The sequence below is a fragment of the Meleagris gallopavo genome, chromosome 29 (genome assembly GCF_905368555.1).
Source record: "Meleagris gallopavo chromosome 29, MGAL_WU_HG_1.1, whole genome shotgun sequence".
Lineage (NCBI taxonomy): Eukaryota > Metazoa > Chordata > Aves > Galliformes > Phasianidae > Meleagris > Meleagris gallopavo.
The window spans coordinates 4,240,388-4,258,043 of record NC_139432.1 but is presented as its reverse complement, the minus strand read 5'-3'; the positions used below and the strand labels follow the sequence as shown (position 1 = coordinate 4,258,043).

The 17,656-nt window shown below is 63.8% G+C and overlaps 4 protein-coding genes and 1 non-coding gene across 6 annotated transcripts in view; 2 read left to right on the top strand and 3 right to left on the bottom strand.

Annotated features, from left to right (window-relative positions):
• Positions 1 to 37: 37 nt before the first annotated feature.
• Positions 38 to 2,539, bottom strand: RPL19 (ribosomal protein L19). The gene is made up of 6 exons (XM_085211280.1): positions 2,381 to 2,539; positions 1,967 to 2,073; positions 1,352 to 1,474; positions 1,076 to 1,196; positions 700 to 810; positions 38 to 228 (listed from the first exon to the last, which is right to left on the bottom strand). Exons 1-6 carry the CDS (start codon positions 2,383 to 2,385, stop codon positions 105 to 107), a joined length of 591 nt encoding a protein of 196 aa, XP_085067406.1. The 5' UTR covers positions 2,386 to 2,539; the 3' UTR covers positions 38 to 104.
• Positions 2,540 to 4,583: 2,044 nt separating this feature from the next.
• The window catches only part of RPL23 (ribosomal protein L23), a 69,866-nt gene continuing 56,793 nt past the window's right edge, over positions 4,584 to 17,656 (top strand). The window contains exon 1 of the mRNA XM_085211282.1: positions 4,584 to 4,591. The gene's annotated coding sequence lies outside the window, so the exon portion shown is untranslated. The remainder of the gene's footprint in view (positions 4,592 to 17,656) is intronic.
• CACNB1 (calcium voltage-gated channel auxiliary subunit beta 1) lies at positions 4,680 to 14,304 on the top strand. 2 transcript variants are annotated; one of them, XM_085211268.1, is made up of 14 exons: positions 4,680 to 4,895; positions 6,060 to 6,146; positions 7,823 to 7,942; positions 8,055 to 8,177; positions 8,348 to 8,484; positions 8,562 to 8,638; positions 8,973 to 9,118; positions 9,990 to 10,070; positions 10,160 to 10,218; positions 10,552 to 10,661; positions 11,322 to 11,473; positions 11,564 to 11,659; positions 12,269 to 12,454; positions 13,334 to 14,304. In XM_085211268.1, the coding sequence occupies exons 1-14, from the start codon at positions 4,809 to 4,811 to the stop codon at positions 13,703 to 13,705; spliced, it is 1,833 nt and encodes a 610-aa protein (XP_085067394.1). In that variant the 5' UTR covers positions 4,680 to 4,808; the 3' UTR covers positions 13,706 to 14,304. The 2 variants fall into 2 exon arrangements, with proteins under 2 accessions (XP_085067394.1, XP_085067395.1); XM_085211269.1 differs by lacking the exon at positions 8,973 to 9,118 and adding an exon at positions 9,812 to 9,831 and having other exon boundaries at positions 4,682 to 4,895.
• Positions 14,913 to 17,095, bottom strand: LOC100539632 (dickkopf-related protein 3-like). Its single transcript, XM_085211284.1, has 4 exons — positions 16,781 to 17,095; positions 15,895 to 16,072; positions 15,484 to 15,679; positions 14,913 to 15,384 (listed from the first exon to the last, which is right to left on the bottom strand). The coding sequence occupies exons 1-4, from the start codon at positions 16,931 to 16,933 to the stop codon at positions 15,330 to 15,332; spliced, it is 582 nt and encodes a 193-aa protein (XP_085067410.1). The 5' UTR covers positions 16,934 to 17,095; the 3' UTR covers positions 14,913 to 15,329.
• Positions 16,446 to 16,536, bottom strand: TRNAI-UAU (transfer RNA isoleucine (anticodon UAU)). The gene is given in 2 exon segments: positions 16,446 to 16,481; positions 16,499 to 16,536. It is a non-coding gene; the product is annotated as a tRNA-Ile (tRNA).

Sequence of the window (17,656 nt, the reverse complement as noted above, 5' to 3'; positions counted from 1 at the left end):
TTCAGAAACCCCAGAGAAGAAAACAAACAGGTGGGAGTATTTCTGGATGTGCTTTATTGAGTCCTTGTAGATGGAAAGCACTATGTACACAAGACAGGCACTGTTCACTTCTTGGTCTCTTCTTCCTTAGAGAGGGTCTTGATGATTTCCTCCTTCTTGGCTTGCAGGCGTTCCTCGCGGCGCTTCCGAGCCTCCTTGGTTTTGGACCTGCGAGCCTCAGCCTGGTCACTGCAAGAAGAGTTTGTGAATGCCTGGGGATCGTTCCAGACAGCCAAGAGAAAGCCTTCCCTGCTGGCCCTGCTCTCCTTGCTCTACTGGTCTGCCATGCCAGCTGCTGAGCCGAGCAGGCCGTGCTCCACGTGCAGCTCCCTGCACTGCTGGCTGCAGCACAAAGCTGCTCCTGCCCCACACATCACTGGGAGCCTTGGGAACCAATGTCTCACGCCTCTCCTTATCAATCATTTACTATGGCTGCATCACTGGGTCAGTTTATAGCAGTATGAGCAATTCTGGTGTGCTGTGCACGCAGCTCTGCCAGGATTACGTACGTCTCTGCTTCAAGCCAGCCCTACCCAGCTTTGTTTTCATTCCTCACCAGGGCTCTGGGTAGAGTCACCCCAAATATCTGCGTGCACTTCCTTAACAACAATTGCTTCCCCAGCCCGCAAAATGGAAGTGTGACAGTGAGGCAACACTTACGCCAAGAGCTTCTTGCGAGCTTTGTCTGCCTTGAGCTTGTGGATGTGCTCCATCAGGATCCGCTTGTTCTTGAACACGTTACCCTTCACCTTCAGGTACAGGCTGTGGTACCTAGAGGAACAGAATGGATCGTGAGTGCTGTGACAGCAGCTCACCCCCAAGCTCTGATGCTGCTGCAGTGGCGCAGGCAATGGGACTGTTTGGGGAAGTACAGGGGCTGCTCTGTGCTTTCTGGAGACGATTTGTTTCCGTCACCAAGCTCTACACCAAGGAGCTGGCTGAGAAGCTGCATATAGCAGGAGACAGATGAGCACATGCACACATTCCCCACCGCCTGCCCACCACCTGAAGCTGCACGCTGGCCTGGCAGACTCACATATGGCGGTCGATCTTCTTGGACTCCCTGTATCTGCGGAGCAGGCGCCTGAGAATTCGCATCCTCCTCATCCAGGTCACCTTCTCTGGCATACGAGCGTTGGCTGTACCCTTTCTCTTACCTAGGGTGAGAGAAAACACGGTAAGAAGGTGGCCTGGCTTCTGCTCGCGTTCAATCCTTCTTGGATTGCTCCTACTTCAGGAACAGAATTATTGAAACTCTGCCAGAGATCTCTGTCCAACACAGGGCTGTGGGTGCACTGCCTTCGGCACTCACCGATGCCCATGTGCCTGCCCTTCCGACGGGCCAAGGTGTTCTTCCTGCATCGTGCCCGAGAGTGAACGGTCACGGGTTTGCGGATGATCAGACCATCCTTAATTAATTTCCTGATCTGCTGACCTGGAATTAAAAACACCACGTTCAGTATTTCATGTGAACGAGCAAAGAGAGAACGCGTTAAGCCAAGTGTGGGCTGTAATCTGCTTTGTGTAAGAAGGAAAACCCCCAGCCCCCCTCGTGCTGCTGTTGCGCTTTCCCCATCATCCCATATTTTTCTTATTAGTCACCCAGGAAAGCACCACGCGCTGACCCACGTTGACCCACGCTGCGAGGGCATGGAGAACCCCAGCAGCACAAGAGACGGCCCCCAGTCGGCTCCAAAACACGACGAACCACAGAATTAAAGGGGTTGGAAGGGACCTCCAGAGACCATCGAGTCCAAACCCCCAAAGCAGCCCCATAACAGCACCGGTGGGTCTGGAATATCTCCAGAGCAGCAGAACCCACCGCGTCCCTGGGCAGCCGTCAAACACCAGCTCCACCTCGGCCAACATCAACGACACGAAACAAGCGCAAAAACCCCTCCTCGCGGCCCCGTCCGCTCCCACTCACGCGAGTTGGCGTTGGCGATCTCGTTGGTCTCGTTGGGATCCAGCCACACCTTCTTCTTCCCGCAGCACAGCACGCTGGAGGCCAGGCGCTTCTGCAGCCGTAGCATACTGCGGGCAGCGGGCGGGGGGCTCAGCGCAGCCCCGGCTCGGCCCCGCGTTGCCTCCCGTTGCGACGCAGCCGCCCCACTTCCCGTCCCCCGCCGCCATTTCCCCCCCCTTCCTCCTCCTCCTCCTCCTCCTCTTCACCGCCATTTTCCCCCTTATCCCCGCGATGTGCGAAAGATGGGGCAGCACCGGGCGCACCCCCCGCCCCGAGGCCTCCGAGCCCCGGCCCGCTCCCGTTCCCGTCCCCATTCCTGTCCCCGTTCCCGTCCCCGTTCCCCGCTCGCCGTTCCCGGCGGCGCCCATCGCTCACCTCATGGCGGCGGCTGCGGCCGAGCCGGGCGGAAAGGACTGCGCACGTGGCCGCGCCCACCGCTAGCGTCGCGGGGAGCGGAACGTACCACTGCCTTACCGCCACGAACCAACGCGGTTCCGCGGCCTCGCGGCGGATCGAAACGCGGCAAGAGAAACGCCGAGCCCCGGTCACGGGTGGGGATGGGGGAGGGAGTGCCGAGGCCGCACTCGAGGCGTTGGGGAGGCGGACGCGCGTCACCCCGCACCCCCCTCCTCTGCGCAGAGTGGTACGGTCCGAGCTGCGCATTCGCGGTGAGCCTGGCCGGGATGACTGAGCGCATGCGCAATGGGAATGGCCGTGGGATGGGCTGAGTGCAAGCGCAGTAGGAATGGCCGGGGGGGGGCTGTGCGCATGCGCGGTGGCACGGCGTGGGCAGCACGAGGGCATGGCGGCTGCGGTGGGGGGGGGGGGGCGGCGAGGCAGGGTCTGAATGGGAGTGGGAGGGGGGGTTGGTGTGGGGGTCCGGCTGTGGGGTTGTCGTAGGGTTACAGGGCTCGGGGGTCGTGTGAGGGCTGGGGTCAGCGTGAGGCCTAGGGCCGATGTGAGGCCTGGTCTGATGTGAGGCCCGTGAGGCCTGGGTTGGCTGTGAGGCCTGGGGTCTCTACGAGGCCCACGGACGGTCGAACACCCGCTGTGTGCTGTGAGGAGCAGCCCAGCGCCAGGCAGCACATCCCCCTGTGGCCTCAAACACCCGAGTTGACCACGCTCCCGTTAAGGGCTCCCCCAGCAGCACGGTGCGCCTTCCTGCTTGGCTGCAAATCCACCCGGCGCAATCCTGCCTTCCGCCAAACCCGCCCTCCTGCTGCAGCTCCTTCCCTTGCGGCTGCAGCTCCGCGCTCAGTCTGTGCTGCTGCCACGCGTGGCTCTGGCGGCCGAACGCAGGCGGCATATGGTGTGTGACAGGGAGCTGGTGGCGGCAGATTTTGGGTTCGTTTTGAGAGACAAACACGGATAAACACAGGCTTTTGCTGTTTAAAAACTGACTCATCATTTTCCTACAACAAAACGTCAAAATCTGGAGGCTCCTGAGGCAGGAGAGCGGCTGCTGTTTGATTACCTGCCCTGGAGCAGCACTGGGATTTTGTCCATCTGTGTTTCTGCGAACCTGCAGCTGCAAATCGATGTCCCGTAAGGCTTTGGGGCCCTCGTTTGGGGTGGAGATGGTGAGGAGGCTTCAACCCCCACGGATCGCGTATCTCTGTAGAGCCTACACCTCTATGGATCCCATACCAATGGAGCCTCTGCCTCTGTCACTCACCCCTCCCACCTGGGGGTGCATTCCTGAGCCCCACGCAGCATCGCTGTGTGCTTCCCGTGGCTCTGAGGGCACGGCTTTCACCCCACACTTGGACCATTGCAGCACAGTGCTGGAGCCAGGCAGCCCCCGTTCCCATCTTCCCTCACTGCAGCTCCAGCAGTGACACCGCGTTTGCATTCTGCTCCCACGCAGCTCTGGGATGAATGCAGCACTCATCCTCTGCCCCCACCACCTCCACGCTGTCCCCAGCACAGCCACCTCCAGCTCCCAGCTGATCCACCCCCCCCCGGGGCTGCACTCCCAGCTCGAGGGGCTGCAGATGGGCCCCTATTTGCATTCAGGACTGTGCCACCCATCCGGCTGCACAGGTGCCGTCGTCGGCACCTTACGGTGATGGATGGGGTCTAAGAATGGAAAACGTGGCGTCAGCTGTTCTGGGCGCATTGTCTGGGAGCTCAGAGGGTGGGGGCACCCCCAGGAATTCGGAACTTTCCAACAGCTGGTGGCTGCTGTGTGATCAGTAGGGGAGGTGTGGGAGCCACAGGGGGGACCCCGCAGCGGGTGGGTGGGTGGGCTCTGTGTGGGGGGGCACGAATGGCTTAGCAGGGATCCCCCCCTCCCCTCCGGGGATGGCTTGGAAGCCGGGTTTAGCCTCAGACTTTGGGGAAGGAGCTGTGCCCCCCCCCCCCATGTTGTTTTCTTTTTATTTTAGGGGAGCTCCCCGCAGCGCGGTGCAGGCTGTGTGCTGGTCATTGCTGCCCCCTCCACTGTATTTATATTTATATATTTAAGCTATTTATTTTGGGGTGGAGGCAGAAATCCTTCATCTCTCCCCCTCTTTTGGGGGCCGCTTCGGGGGTGCCCTCTCCTAAAGGAGGGAGGGAAGGAAGGAAAGAAGGAGGGGAGAGAAGAGAAGGGAGGGAAGCATCCCGCATCCCTCCCGACAGCGCGGTGGGAGCGGCCGGGGCGGAGGCAGCGGCCGCCCCCCCCTCTCCTTCCTCCTCCTCCTCCTCCTCCTCCTCCTCCTCCTCCTCCTCCCCTCTCCGCACGCCGGGGCCGCCCGCCCGTCGCCGCGGGGGTCGGTGCGGCGGAGGCCGATCTCGGGCCCCGCGCTGCCCCGAAAGCTCCATGGTGCGGGAGGGGGGCATGGCGCGCCCGCCCTACAGCTCAGCTCAGGACATCCAGATGGACGTCTTCGACAACGCAGCCCTCCAGGTGACACCACCGGGGGGTGTTGGGGGGGTGGAGAGGGGGTCAGAAAAAGCCCTGGGGGGAGGGAGCTGCGTGGAACCCCCCCTCCATCCCCTCCCCACGTCCTACCAGTAAAGGTTCCACCTCCTGTAGCTCGGTTCCCCCCCACCCCGTAGCCACACTGCTCCCCCAAATCAAAGCAGACAGTGGGAAGTGGGGGTGCAGCCCCCAAGTTTGGGGGCAGGGGGGGCAGCGCGCCCCTTTACTGCATCACCTCCCCACGGCTGTGTCCTCCCCCTCCCCCCCCCCCGCCAAGAACCCCGGGTCCAGGGGTGGGGGCACTGTGGGGGCACAGGGAAACTTTGGGGATGGGGCAAACTGTGCAGTCAGTGTGTAGTGGGAGCCCCCCACCCCCCCAAAAAAATCTCCATCTGCTGGATGTGGGATGGGGGGATGCGTCCTCTGGGGTGGGGGCATCTCCTGCCTCCCCCCCCCCCCACAGGCTGGGAAGGGTCAAGCAGTGGTGACAGCATGGGTGGGGGCACAGCCAGGCCCTGGGATTGGGGTGGTGGGGGGCAGTGAAGGCTTTGCCCATCACTGGGGGGGGCTCCGTGGTGCTGCCCCACCCGGGGGCCTTCACCTCCTCCAGCATGGAGGGATGGAGCTGGGGGGGGGGTGGGCAAGGACCTAAAAATACTGGGAACCACCGGTGGCAGCTGGGCCCAGCTGTCCTGTCTGGGGGGGTCATAGCCCAGCCACTCACACCCAGCACCCCCCCGGTGTCCTCCGGTGTTTCCCCCCCCCACCATTTCCCACAACCCTTATGGGGGCACCATCAGCCCCCTTGGGGGACACCGTGGGTGCAGTGAGGGGGGCTCATTCTTGCTGAGGGAGCTTGCATGTGCGTGGGGTTGGAGCATGTGACAGCGAGGGGGTGGCATGGGGATGACTGGGGGGGGGATGGTTGCTGCTGCTGCTGCTGTGGGCCCAGCCCCCCCTCCCAGAGCATCCTGCTCCCCCCCCCGGTGTGTGGGGGTCTGGGGGTGCTGGGTGGTGGCTGCAGGAGGGGCAGATCTCAGCAGCTCCCGGTGCTCAGTTCTGAAGCGATGCTGCTGGGGATGCCGAGGGGGTGATGCCCATAATTCCCTCCCTCCCCCTCCCCCCCCAACCTGTCACCCCTCTCCACAGGGGAAGTACAGCAAGCGCAAGAGCCGCTTCAAGCGCTCCGACGGCAGCACCTCATCTGACACCACCTCCAACAGCTTCGTCCGGCAGGTGAGCACGGGAGGGTCTTCATGAGAAGGGGCACAGACCCCCGTTTGGCTCCATCCCACCCCCCAGAGCAGGTATCCTCTGAGGCTGAATGGGGACAGCCTCTTTGGTGGCCTTTGACCCCCAGGGAGCCATGTGGGGGGGTCCTGGTTTGCAGCTGAGCGTTGGGGGGGGGGGGAGGGGACACAGCTGTTGCAATATCTGAGCCAGATCCATCTGTGCCCCCCAAGTCGAAGCAGAGACCAGGGGTCACCAGCCAAGGCCGTGCCTGCTGTCCCTCCTCTCTCCTGCACAAGGGTGGGGCTGGGCGCATCCACCCCCTCGTATCAGGAGCCTTTGGGGTCCTGGGGCGTCTCCTGTCCCTTTTGATGCTGGGGGGGGGCACGCAGCCCACCTGGCATCACCCCCGCCCTCTCCAGCCCCATCCACCCACCGTTGGCTTGGCACTGTCCCCCCACCCCCCCGCCCCAGGCTAAATATACCCGGCAGGCTGTGGGTGTCTGAAACCCGACCCGCGGGCGCCCCAGCACGCAACGCCCGGCCCCCCCCCACCCCCGGCCCACTTGCCCCCAGCCCTGCCACCATGGAGATGACCGGCAAAGACCACCTCGCCACCCCGGTGAGCATCCCCCCCCACCACTGCTGCCTCCCCTTTCTGCCCCTCCTCCCTGTCCCAGGGTTTGGGATCCCCCTTGACTTAGAGGGGCTGCGGGGTGAGCACCCAAAGCAGCCCCTCCAGCCTGGCACCCCAGTGTGCCCACTGCTGCCCCACAATCCCCGCTCCTCTGCCCCCCCTCGACCCCAGGCTGCGACGTTCCCGTGAGAAATGGCTCAGAGAGGGGGTGACTGATTTCTGCCGCTGTGGATTTTTTGGGGGGAGGGTTTCCCGGGGGGCTGCTGCCCCAGGACGGTGGTAGTGTCTGTGCAAAGGTGTTTGGGAAGGGGCTGCCCTGCTCTGTGGGAAGGGTGGGGGCTGCCTCAATGTGAGGATTACAGAGGAGCTGGGTGGGGAACAGCACCCTGCAGGGTTGGTGCCTCTGCTGTTCCCATGGGGGTCACAGCCCTGGGGTCTCCCCACAACCTCCTCTGTGGCTCTAAGTGCAGCATGGGGTGAAGTGAGGGGCCGTGGGGGGTGAGCAGAAGCCCCAGCTGCAGCCTTGTCCTGGGGTGACCCCCAGCCCCCCGTACCTGCAGCCCCGTTGCTGCAGGACCCCTGGGCGGCTGGAACAGAGTTGTCACTGTTGCACTTCCCCCAGCTTGGTGCAGAGCAGGGGGACGGCCGGGGTGCTGCCGGCTCTGGGGGGGTCCTCGTCTCCCTCACAGTTTAACGAGAGGCCTGGAGCCCGCTGACAGCAGGACGGGAGCGGGGTGTCACGTTCCGTGCCGGAGCAATGGGAACAGCTGCGCCGGCGCTCGGCCCGCCGTAACCCCGGCACGGCCCCCCTGGCTCAGGGGAAACTGAGGCACAGGCTGGGGGCAACGCATGGGGTCCTTTGGGAACTCAGCCACCGGGCTGTCCCCTGGCTGGGCACCACTGTGCGGGATTTTGGGGATGCCTCGATGCTGCGGTGACGGCTGCCTGTCGGGGCTGGGGCCGACACTCGGCTGCTCAGCATGGGGCTGGGGCCGATTCTCCCGTCTGTGGGGCTTGGGGCTGAGCCTCTTCCACACCATCACAGGGTTCAGCTGAGTCCTACACCAGCCGCCCCTCGGACTCGGATGTGTCACTGGAGGAGGACCGCGAGGCGCTGCGCAAAGAGGCGGAGCGCCAGGCATTGGCACAGCTGGAGAAAGCCAAGGTGGGATTAGGGGAATTGGGACCCTCATCACTGGGAGCCTTCCATGGGGCATTGGCTCTCGCTGTGGGGTTTGAGGGGGATGCTGCCCCCACTCATCCCTTCCCACCTGCAGACGAAGCCGGTAGCGTTTGCTGTCCGGACAAATGTTGGCTACAACCCATCGGCCAATGATGATGTGCCCGTGCAGGGCATGGCCATCTGCTTCGAGCCCAAAGACTTCTTACACATCAAGGAGGTGAGGGTCTGGAGTTGGGGGGGGAACAGAGCAGGAAGAGGGTGCGAGTGGCAGGGGCTTGGGGATGGGGGTTGGCAGGGCTTGGGGCTGAGGGTGGAAGGGTGTGGGGCTGCTGTGCGCCGTCCATTTACAGGCTTTGAGGTGTTTTCTGTGTTCATCCCCTGGTGCAGAAGTACAACAACGACTGGTGGATTGGGCGGCTGGTGAAGGAAGGCTGCGAGGTCGGCTTCATCCCCAGCCCTGTCAAACTGGAGAACATGCGGCTGCTGCAGGAGCAGAAGATGAGGCAGAACCGACTGAGCTCCAGGTTCTTCCCACCCTCTCCAGCCCCCTGGAACCCTCACACAGCCCCATGCTTACCCCTCTCTGCTTCTCCTCTCTCAGCAAATCAGGTGACAACTCCAGCTCCAGCCTTGGTGACGTGGTGACGGGGACACGCAGGCCCACCCCTCCAGCCAGTGGTAAGGATGTCTGGGCTCCTCATGGGGAGCAGGGCTGGCCCAGCCCAGGGTGGGGGGCCTTGTCCTGCTGGGGACTGGACGCCCCTCCCAATGCCCCTCCTGCAGCTGGGTCCTCCCTGCTACCTCCCCAGCACCGGGAGGGACATGCGGCTCCCTTGGGACCAAAGTGCAGCCCCACATTGCACACTCATGCACACATCCAAATAAGAGTGCACGGGTTGCCCTCCCAGCCCTGGGTCCCTGCGTTCTTCACACCCCCTGCTCCCATCCACTCCCCCCTTTCACCGCCGTTATCACTGTTCTTCTCTCCCCTCCGGCCCCGGCGCGTCCCCAGGTGCCCTGGACACACCTAGCTTTGCCTTTGAGCCCGATGAGTTAGAGGAGGAGGAGGCTGCGGAGACCCACTGCTCCCCTAAGAGTAGTGTGAGCAGTGTCACCACCCCCCCCGCCCACTCCAAGCGCATCCCCTTCTTTAGGAAGGTAACAGAGCCCAATCTGGCCCACGCCTGCCTGCTGCACCCTGCCTGCCCTAACACTGCCGGGGGCTGCGGGGGCATCGTGGGATGGATTGGTCCATAGCTGCTCCCCCTGTGATCCAGAGGATGGATCATTCCATGGATGTATCCCTCTGTCATCCATGGGATGGATCATTCCGTGGCTGTATCCCCCCATGGTCCGTGGATGGATCACTCCATGGCTGTATCCCCCCACGGTCCGTGGGATGGCTCAGTCCGTGGCTGTGTGCCCCCTGATCCATTGGATGGATCAGTCCGTGCCCCCCCCCCCCAGGGCCCCCCGGTGTGCGCATGGTGTGTGGCACAGCTGTGTTTGTCTCCCCCGCAAATGAGAGTGGAACATTCCTCCCCCCCCAAACTGGGCACGGTGGTGGGGGGCTCGGGTGCAACCACTGTGTGGGTAGGGGGGTGCTGAGGTGCTTTTCCCCCCCCAAAGCCTCGCAGAGCCCCTGCTCACACCCCAACACTAATCAAGATTAGGACAGCATTAATACAGAACGAGCTCCACCGGCACGATCTCCCTTTGCTATTGGAGCTGTGCCCCCCCTGGGCTCCCTGGTAACCCCCCAAGCCCAGTTTGGGGACTGAATCCCTCTCCCACAGTAACACGCATGCCTTGTTTGTCTCCCCCTGCCCGCCCCGGCGCCTCGGGACGTAGCGAAACAGAAGCAGAAATCGGTGAGTAGCGTCAGGACCCCTGGGTTTGGGGCAGGGGAGGAGGAGGGAATGGGTTCGCTGCCACTCCTGGGGCCTCCCCGTCCCTTGGCATCACCCTGGGCTCCTGCTGTGCCCCCTGGCCCAGCATGAGCCCCCTGATCCCCGATGCTGCCCTGCAGGCTGAGCACGTGCCACCCTACGATGTGGTTCCCTCCATGCGGCCCATCATCCTGGTGGGGCCATCGTTGAAGGGCTATGAGGTGAGGAGCAGGGCTGGGAGGGGACCCCAGGGTGGGGGGACACATAGAAGGCCCCAGCAGTTCCATGCCCTCCTCCTCCCCTCCTGCAGGTGACAGATATGATGCAGAAAGCACTGTTCGATTTCTTGAAGCATCGCTTTGACGGCAGGTGAGGCAGGGGGTGGCGGGGCCTTCCGCCTCTTGGCGAGGGGCACTCAACCCCGTGGGGGGCCCTTAAGCCATGGAGGAACCCTCAAGCATGTGGGAATCCCTTAATCTCACAAGAGGGACCCTTACCCCACAGGGGAACCTCTAAGTCCCATGAAGGACTCTTAGCTCTATGGAGACCCCCAGGTTTGAGTTGGATCTGCCCCCAAGGAGAAGGAGTCTCCACTTCAGTCTGATGTTTGGGGTGGGAGGAAGGGCTGGGGGGAGGCTCCTGTGGGGAGCAGATGTTTGATGGGGGTGTTTGGACCCCCGCCAGCCTGTGTCCTTCTCACAGGATCTCCATCACGCGGGTGACGGCCGACATCTCCCTCGCCAAGCGCTCTGTGCTGAACAACCCCAGCAAACACACCATCATCGAGCGCTCCAGCACACGCTCCAGCCTGGGTAAGGCGGGTGCAGCACCTCAGCCACCCCAAGCTCCCATCTGTATCAGCCCAGCAGCCTCCTGTTCCTGTCCCCTCCCTCCTGGGATGCTCAGCGTGTCCCTCCTTCCTGCACAGCCCCTCCACTCTGTGGGGTGATGAGTGCATGGGGCAAAGGGCACCTGGGACCCTTGCTCCCACTGTCAGTTTGACTCAGTCTCTCTTCCCCTCCTCCCTTTTACCTTCTCTCTCTTTTTTTTTTCTTTTTTTTTCTCCTTTCCCATTTGGGGTTCCTTCCCTCTGCACCGCTTCCTTCCTCCCCTGCTCCTGATACAGATGTCTTGGGTATGTAGCGTGTTCTCCTCGGGTAGCGCGGGGTGGGAGACAGCAGGGGATGCAGCCCTAAGGGTCCCTGTTCCCCCAGCTGTGCTCTATTGCGGGGGCTGAGTGCAGCCTCTGCAGGCACCCACCCAATGCATGTGTCTGGGGGGTCTCAGCCCCTTCCTCCCCCAGCACTGGCAGCCCACCGTCGACCATCTGCGGGACTGGGATGCTGCTGGTGTGGCTGAGCCTCTTCTGGCCCTGTCCCGCTCCCCACATCCCATTTCCAGCAGCCATCCCCGCAGCTCCCCTTTGCTGTCTCCATGCCCTTGTGACTCCCTCTGTCCCCCCACTCTGGCAGCTGAGGTGCAGAGTGAGACGGAGCGCATCTTTGAATTGGCCCGGACCCTGCAGCTGGTGGCCTTGGATGCTGACACCATCAACCACCCGGCCCAGCTGGCCAAGACCTCCCTGGCACCCATCATCGTCTACATCAAAATCGCCTCCCCAAAGGTGAGTGGGGGCCGTGGGGCGGGCAGGCGGCAGCGATGGGGCTGAGGTTCTTGTGCCCCCCACCCCACACCGCCCTCTCTCCTGCTCCAGGTGCTGCAGCGGTTGGTGAAGTCTCGAGGCAAGTCCCAGGCCAAGCACCTCAACGTGCAGATGGTGGCCTCCGACAAGCTGGCGCAGTGCCCGCCTGTGAGTGTCCCCAACCCAACCCTTGCCACCACCCTGCGGCCTTTGGCTCCGCCCCTTCCGGCAGAAGCCCCTCCCACCACCCCCTCCTTGCATAGAGATTCCACCTGTCCTGGCTCCACCCACCACCGTATTGGGTTATGTAGGCTCCTCCCACCAAGTGATGTAGGCTCCACCCACCACCATATTTGGCCACATAGGTTCCACCCCCATGTGTCATAGGCTCTGCCCAGCACCTTATTTGGGTACACTGGCCCCACCCATTCCCTTATATGGGTATGTAGGATGCAGCTCTGCTTGCCGCAGACTCCGCCCACCACCTTATTTGGTACACTTGCCCCACCCATAACCTTATATGGGTATGTGGGCTCCGCCCCACGTGCCATAGGCTCTGCCCACTACCTAGTATGGCACATAGGTCCCACCTCCATGTGTGCAAGCTCCGCCCTTCACCTTATTTGCATCCGTAGGCTCCACCCCCATGTGCCATAGGCTTCACCTCCACCCCATTGATGTCAGCAGCTCCGCCCTCATGGCAGGTGCTCCTCCCACCACGCTGGCCTGTGGCTCCGTGTCCATAAGCCCCACCCCATCGCAGCTTCCTCCCCCCAGGAGATGTTTGACATCGTGCTGGACGAGAACCAGCTGGAGGAGGCCTGCGAGCACCTGGCCGAGTACCTGGAGGCCTACTGGAAGGCGACGCACCCCCCCAGCAGCAACCCCCCCAACCCGCTGCTCAACCGCACCATGGCCACAGCCGCGCTGGCCGCCAGCCCTGCGCCCGTCTCCAACCTGCAGGTACAGGTGCTCACCTCCCTGCGCAGGAACCTGGGCTTCTGGGGCCGCGGGGGCACTGACACCACCCCCAGCCCCCAGGAGGAGCACGCGCTGTGAGATGGCGGCAGGGCACCCGTGGGACCTCCCCCCGGGGATCAGGGACACCCCCAAGGATCGGGGACAGCCTGGGTTTTGGGGACACCCCGGGGAACAGCTGCCTCCCTGGGGTTGCCCCCTCCTCTGGGGATGTGCTCCCTGCTCCGTGGTTGATGCCATCCCTGTGCCCCTGAAGTCATCCCCCCCCTACCCCAGGATCTGCTCCCCACCCCGGGTTTGGGGCCATCCCACTGTGGTGAGGTTCTGCTCTTCCTGGATCAGGGCCGCCCTTTGGGATCTGCCCCCTGGGGTTGGGGTCTCTCAGGACACAGCTCTGCAGAGCTCTCCTGGCTTATAGCGAGGACTTACGGGAACTCCTGGGGGGGCTGAGCCCCCAGACGCCCCTGACCCCCCTGGGTCCAGCAGTAGAGGCTGTGTACAAGCCAAGGGGGGCCCACAGCCCCCCCCAGGGCATCAGGCAGAGGAAGGACGTGTGTCCTGTGTTGTCTGTCGCTAATTCCTTCAGCAATCAGGGCGCTGCTCTGCACCAACCCTGACCCCACCACCTCCCTGCTCCGTTCCCCCCCATGCCCTCCCACTGCTCTGGACTTGCCCTGGTGCCCCCCCCCCCGGTGCTGGATGAGACCCACATCTGGACTGCATGGCACGGAGTGTGCAGACTGGGCTGGGGCGGGAGCGCATGTGCCCCCCCTACTCACCAAACCCCGCGGCGTGCAGCTAACACCCCCCTCCCACTAACCCGTCCATCTGTCCTTGCACGGTGTGGTTGCTTCTCCCAACCAGGGTCCGTACCTGGTGCACGGGGAGCCGCCGGGCGAGGGGAACGTCCGGGAGGGGGGGCCCATCCCACCGCCTGCCCGCTCGGCCCCCCCCCGCCGCCTGTCCCGCCAGGACACCTTTGACTCGGAGACCCCCGGCAGCCGGGATTCAGCCTGCACAGAGCCCGGCAACTCTTGCATGGACGTCGAGACCGATCCCGGTGAGGAGGACCCCCGAGCCCCCCCGGGTCCTCGCGGTGCGTGGGATGAGGAGCGGGGCCGGGGACCACGGGGACGTGCCAAGGGCCACGACCGCTACTGCCCAGAGCCGCCGGAGCCTTTGGGTCTGGACCAGAGTGACACAGAGGGCTGGGGCCAGGAGGTTTACATCCGCTAGGGTGCGGGGGGCGTAGGCAGGGATGCCCCCCCCCAGCCCCAGTGCTGGCTTTGGGGCCAGGGGTTGCACCCAGCTGGGTGTCTTTGCAGGCCACGTGCCCAAAGCCTGTTCAGCTGTGCCACGGGGTGTCCCCCACCCCATTCTTGGTGTTAAGGGGGGAGTCTCCCTCCCACCGCAGCCCCCCCAGCATCCTGCGGTGCCTCGGGCCTTTTCTGTCCCACAGGGAGAGCGAGTGACCAAAGGGGACGTGCCAGTGGCTGGCGTGTCCCCATCCCCTATGGCACAGGGTGGGGGGCTGCGCTCTCCCCAATACCCAGCCCTTGCCTGCTGCCTGCAGCCCCCTCCCCAGGGTGAACCCGCTTCTCCATGGTGCTCTTTGCCACCCTCCTGCAGGGGGACCCCTGAGCTGGTGGTGGAGGGGTTCCCTGCCAGCTGTCCCCTCCCCAGCTAGTGCCTGCCCCACAGCTGTGGGAGGGGTGCATGCGTGTGCTGTGTGTGCAGGGTTTTGGGGTACCCACTGGGTGCTGCCTGCCTGGGGAGGGGGGGCATGGTTTTTGCATGTGTTTGCATTGGAGTGGGGGAGGATTTTGCCTGTTTTTGGTGGGGGGGGGGGGGGGGAAATCTGAGCCAATTGTGGGGGGGGGTGGTGTCTAACATGTGCTAACAGCTGCCCCAGCCCTGGCCTGCCACAGTGCCCAGCAGGTCCTGGGGGGTCCTGTGCTACCCCCCACACTCTTTCCCTGGGACCATGGGAACACACTGAGCAGCACCAGGCCCCGGCCCCTGCCAACCCCCTCTCTGCCACCCCCTCTCCGTGCCTGTCTGCTCTTTCCCCATCCAGCTGTGTCTGTCTGTGTGCCTGTCTGTCTGTCCCCCACCCCAGCTCCCCAGGGCACTGCCTTCACCTGTGCCCACCCTGGGGTGTCCCTTATCCCTGTGCCCCCATGAGGGTCACAGCACTGGGGTGGGAACACCCCATGGCCAACCCTCGCAGTGGGGCTGGGCTCACCTCTCGCCCCCCACCTTGGGGCGATGCTGGGGGGGCCCTGGGGTCGCTGCCTTACCCACACCACCAGCCTTGCCAGCCCGGGCCGGGGGGGGCTCCGGGGTGCTCAGCTCTGCCGCTGCCAAACCGCCTCCGCCCGTTGCGTGCCTCAGTTTCCCCTTTTTTGCTGGGGGGAACTCGGTGTCACTGCCTGCCAAGTGCTTTGAGACCCACCTGCCCCGGTGCTTGCCCCCACCGGGGCCGGGCAGCTGGGCCCCCCCCAGCCCTCCTGAAGGGCAGAGGGACGTCCCATATTTATGTCATCCCACAAACTTTATTTAAAGACCCCGACAAAGTGTATTTTATTTATTTATTCTCCTTGGTGTGTGGGGGGACTCGCCCCGCTCGCTTGGTTCTTTGTAATAAACATTTCGGTGAGATCTCCCCGTGGCTGTGCCTGGTGGGGGTGCACAAGGAGGGTGGGGGGCTGAGACCAAGCGCAGCTCTGCTCTGCAGTGACTGCAGCATCTCCTGGAGGGGGTTGGGAGCGGCCAGGACCTGCCTGGCTCCTGGGGAGGGACACGTCCTGCAATGGGGCTGTACATGCTATTTACAGGGAATAAATACAGCGCTGCTGGCTCAGGGCTGCCGGCACCTCCATTCGCTCTTCTCAGGCCAGTACTCAAATGCTTTTCTGCAGGGAGACACGAGGGCATCAGTCCCTGCTCTGAGCCCCTCCAGAACATGGGGACATCAGTCCCGTACCACGGGGCTGCTGAGGGCCCATACTCACTCTCGTGGTGGAGGCGATGCTCGGCACACCAGCCCAGCCTGGCAGGGGCACACCTGGTTGATGCTGAAGGCCAAACCCCCGGGGGGCACGTGGCAGCTCTGCCCCAGTTCCAGCCGTTGCTGGCACAGCATCTCGCCGTGCCGCCGTGCACAGCAGCCGCCTGGCCCACAGTCCTCATCCTGCTGGCACCGTGCTCCTTGTGGGAGGGAGGATGACAAAGAGAGGGGTTAAATATTGAAAGCCCCCAGCCCCATGCAGGTTGCAACGGGCCCTGGGTGTTGCAAAGTCACTCAGCCTCAAGCATGTTGCAGCGGGGGTTGCAATGGGTGCTGGTACCAACCCCACCTCCATCACATCCCTCTGCTCCCGGGGTTGTGCTTATGGGGCTGCCCACCCCCATCTGCTGCTCACCCTCCTGCCCGTCAGGCACGGGCTGCTGGCACTTCCCAAAGGTGCAGAGGAGGCCATGGGCGCAGTGGGTGTCACGGCGGCAGTACTGCCCGGCAGGCCGTGTGGGCAGGCACAGCCCGAAGTGTTCATCACAGAAGTGTCCATGTGCACAGGGGCTGCTGGGGCCGCACGGTGTCACCTGCATTGGAGGAAGAGCAGTGGGGTCAAGGGGGCCCGGATCCATCCCTGCCTTTGGGATGGGTCAGAAATGGTTCTGGAGGGCAGCACGGGGTGGGATTGGGTTTGGGTTCTGTGTGCCTGTCTGTCTGTCCCACACCCCAGCTCCCCAGGCAATGGAGCCGGGGCTACTCGGGATGGTGATTTGGGAGCCTCGGGTGCCAGGGGGCTTTAAGGCGCTGCTGGCTCACAGGGACCCATCCCTGGAAGAAGGGCACTGCCGCTCTATGCAGTTTTCTCGCAGGAAAAGAAAACCCCGAGCATAAAGCCCACCCACAGGCGATGGTATTTGGGTTGGGGGGACCCAGCATCACTCTGGCAGCCCGTAAAATTCCTGCTCCAGGTGAGGCTCGAACTCACAACCTCGGCATTGCTCCGCGTACTGCCCTATAAGTACCGCGCGCTGACCGATTGCGCCACTGGAGCGCCCGCTGCCGCCCGCCGCGCCCGCGCCCCCTCCCGACCCGACCCCGCATCCCTCCCGCATCCCCCCATCCACCCCCCATCCACCCCCCATCCACCCCCCATCCATCCCTCCCGCATCCATCCCCCCCCCATACATCTCCCCCCATACATCTCCCCCCCATCCTTCTCCCCCCGTCCATCCTTCCCGCATCCCTCCATCCTTCCTGCTTTGCTTCTGCATTTCCCCATCATCCCCCCCGCTCACCTCCTCCGCGCTGCCCCCCGGGCCGGCGCTTCTGCCCAGCGCTGCTCTGTCGGGCGGGTGTTGGGGCAGAGCGTACATCCACGCCCAGAGGTGCGCGGCGGCTGCGGGCAGAAGCGCGGCGAGGAGGCAGAGGAGCGCCGGGAACGGCTGCATGGCGCTGACGGCGGTGGCACTGAGGGGCTCCCGGTGGGCGCTGCCTATTTGTAGCCCGCGGCCCCCGCTGCCCCCCGCTGCTCCGTATGTTTGCACGCCTAATGGGGAAGGAGGAGGCAATCAGGGTTTAAGGGATTAACGTAATTGCAGCCTTCCCCTCGCTGGGTGCCACAGCCCCAAAGCAAACCGCCCCCTCGGAGCAGTCTGGCTCCGGCGCCGCGCGACTCCGGCGCTGTCCCTGCGCTCGGTGCAGCCCCCCCAGCGCCCACGGGGGTGACGAGCTTTGCACCTTCCCTAATTGCTCTGCTAACGAGGTGTCCGCTGCCCGGCTCTCATCTCGTGAGCAAACCCCAGACGGGCTCCGCCGGTGCTGCAGGCGCTGCCGGGCCGCTCTGCAGTGGGACGAGCGGTGCGGGGCCCGTCCTGGCGCGGTGCTGCGCTCCGGTGTCCCCCCCATCGGACTCATGGACACGTCGGTCCGTCCGTCCTCCTGCTGACCCTCGTCTCTCTACCCGGGGCCTCAGTTCCCCTCCACCCCACACACAACAGACGCAGACAGTTGACGTGGTCTGGGGTACCCCGAGCCACAGCGCTCCGAGCTGATCCCACCTGCAGCTCCCCTCGGGGCTCAGCCGGACCCCCCCCCATCCCGCCCCCGCGTGTTTGCACAGCGGCTCAGGGAGCAAATATTGACCCGTCATCCTCAGGTCCGTACTCCCCATC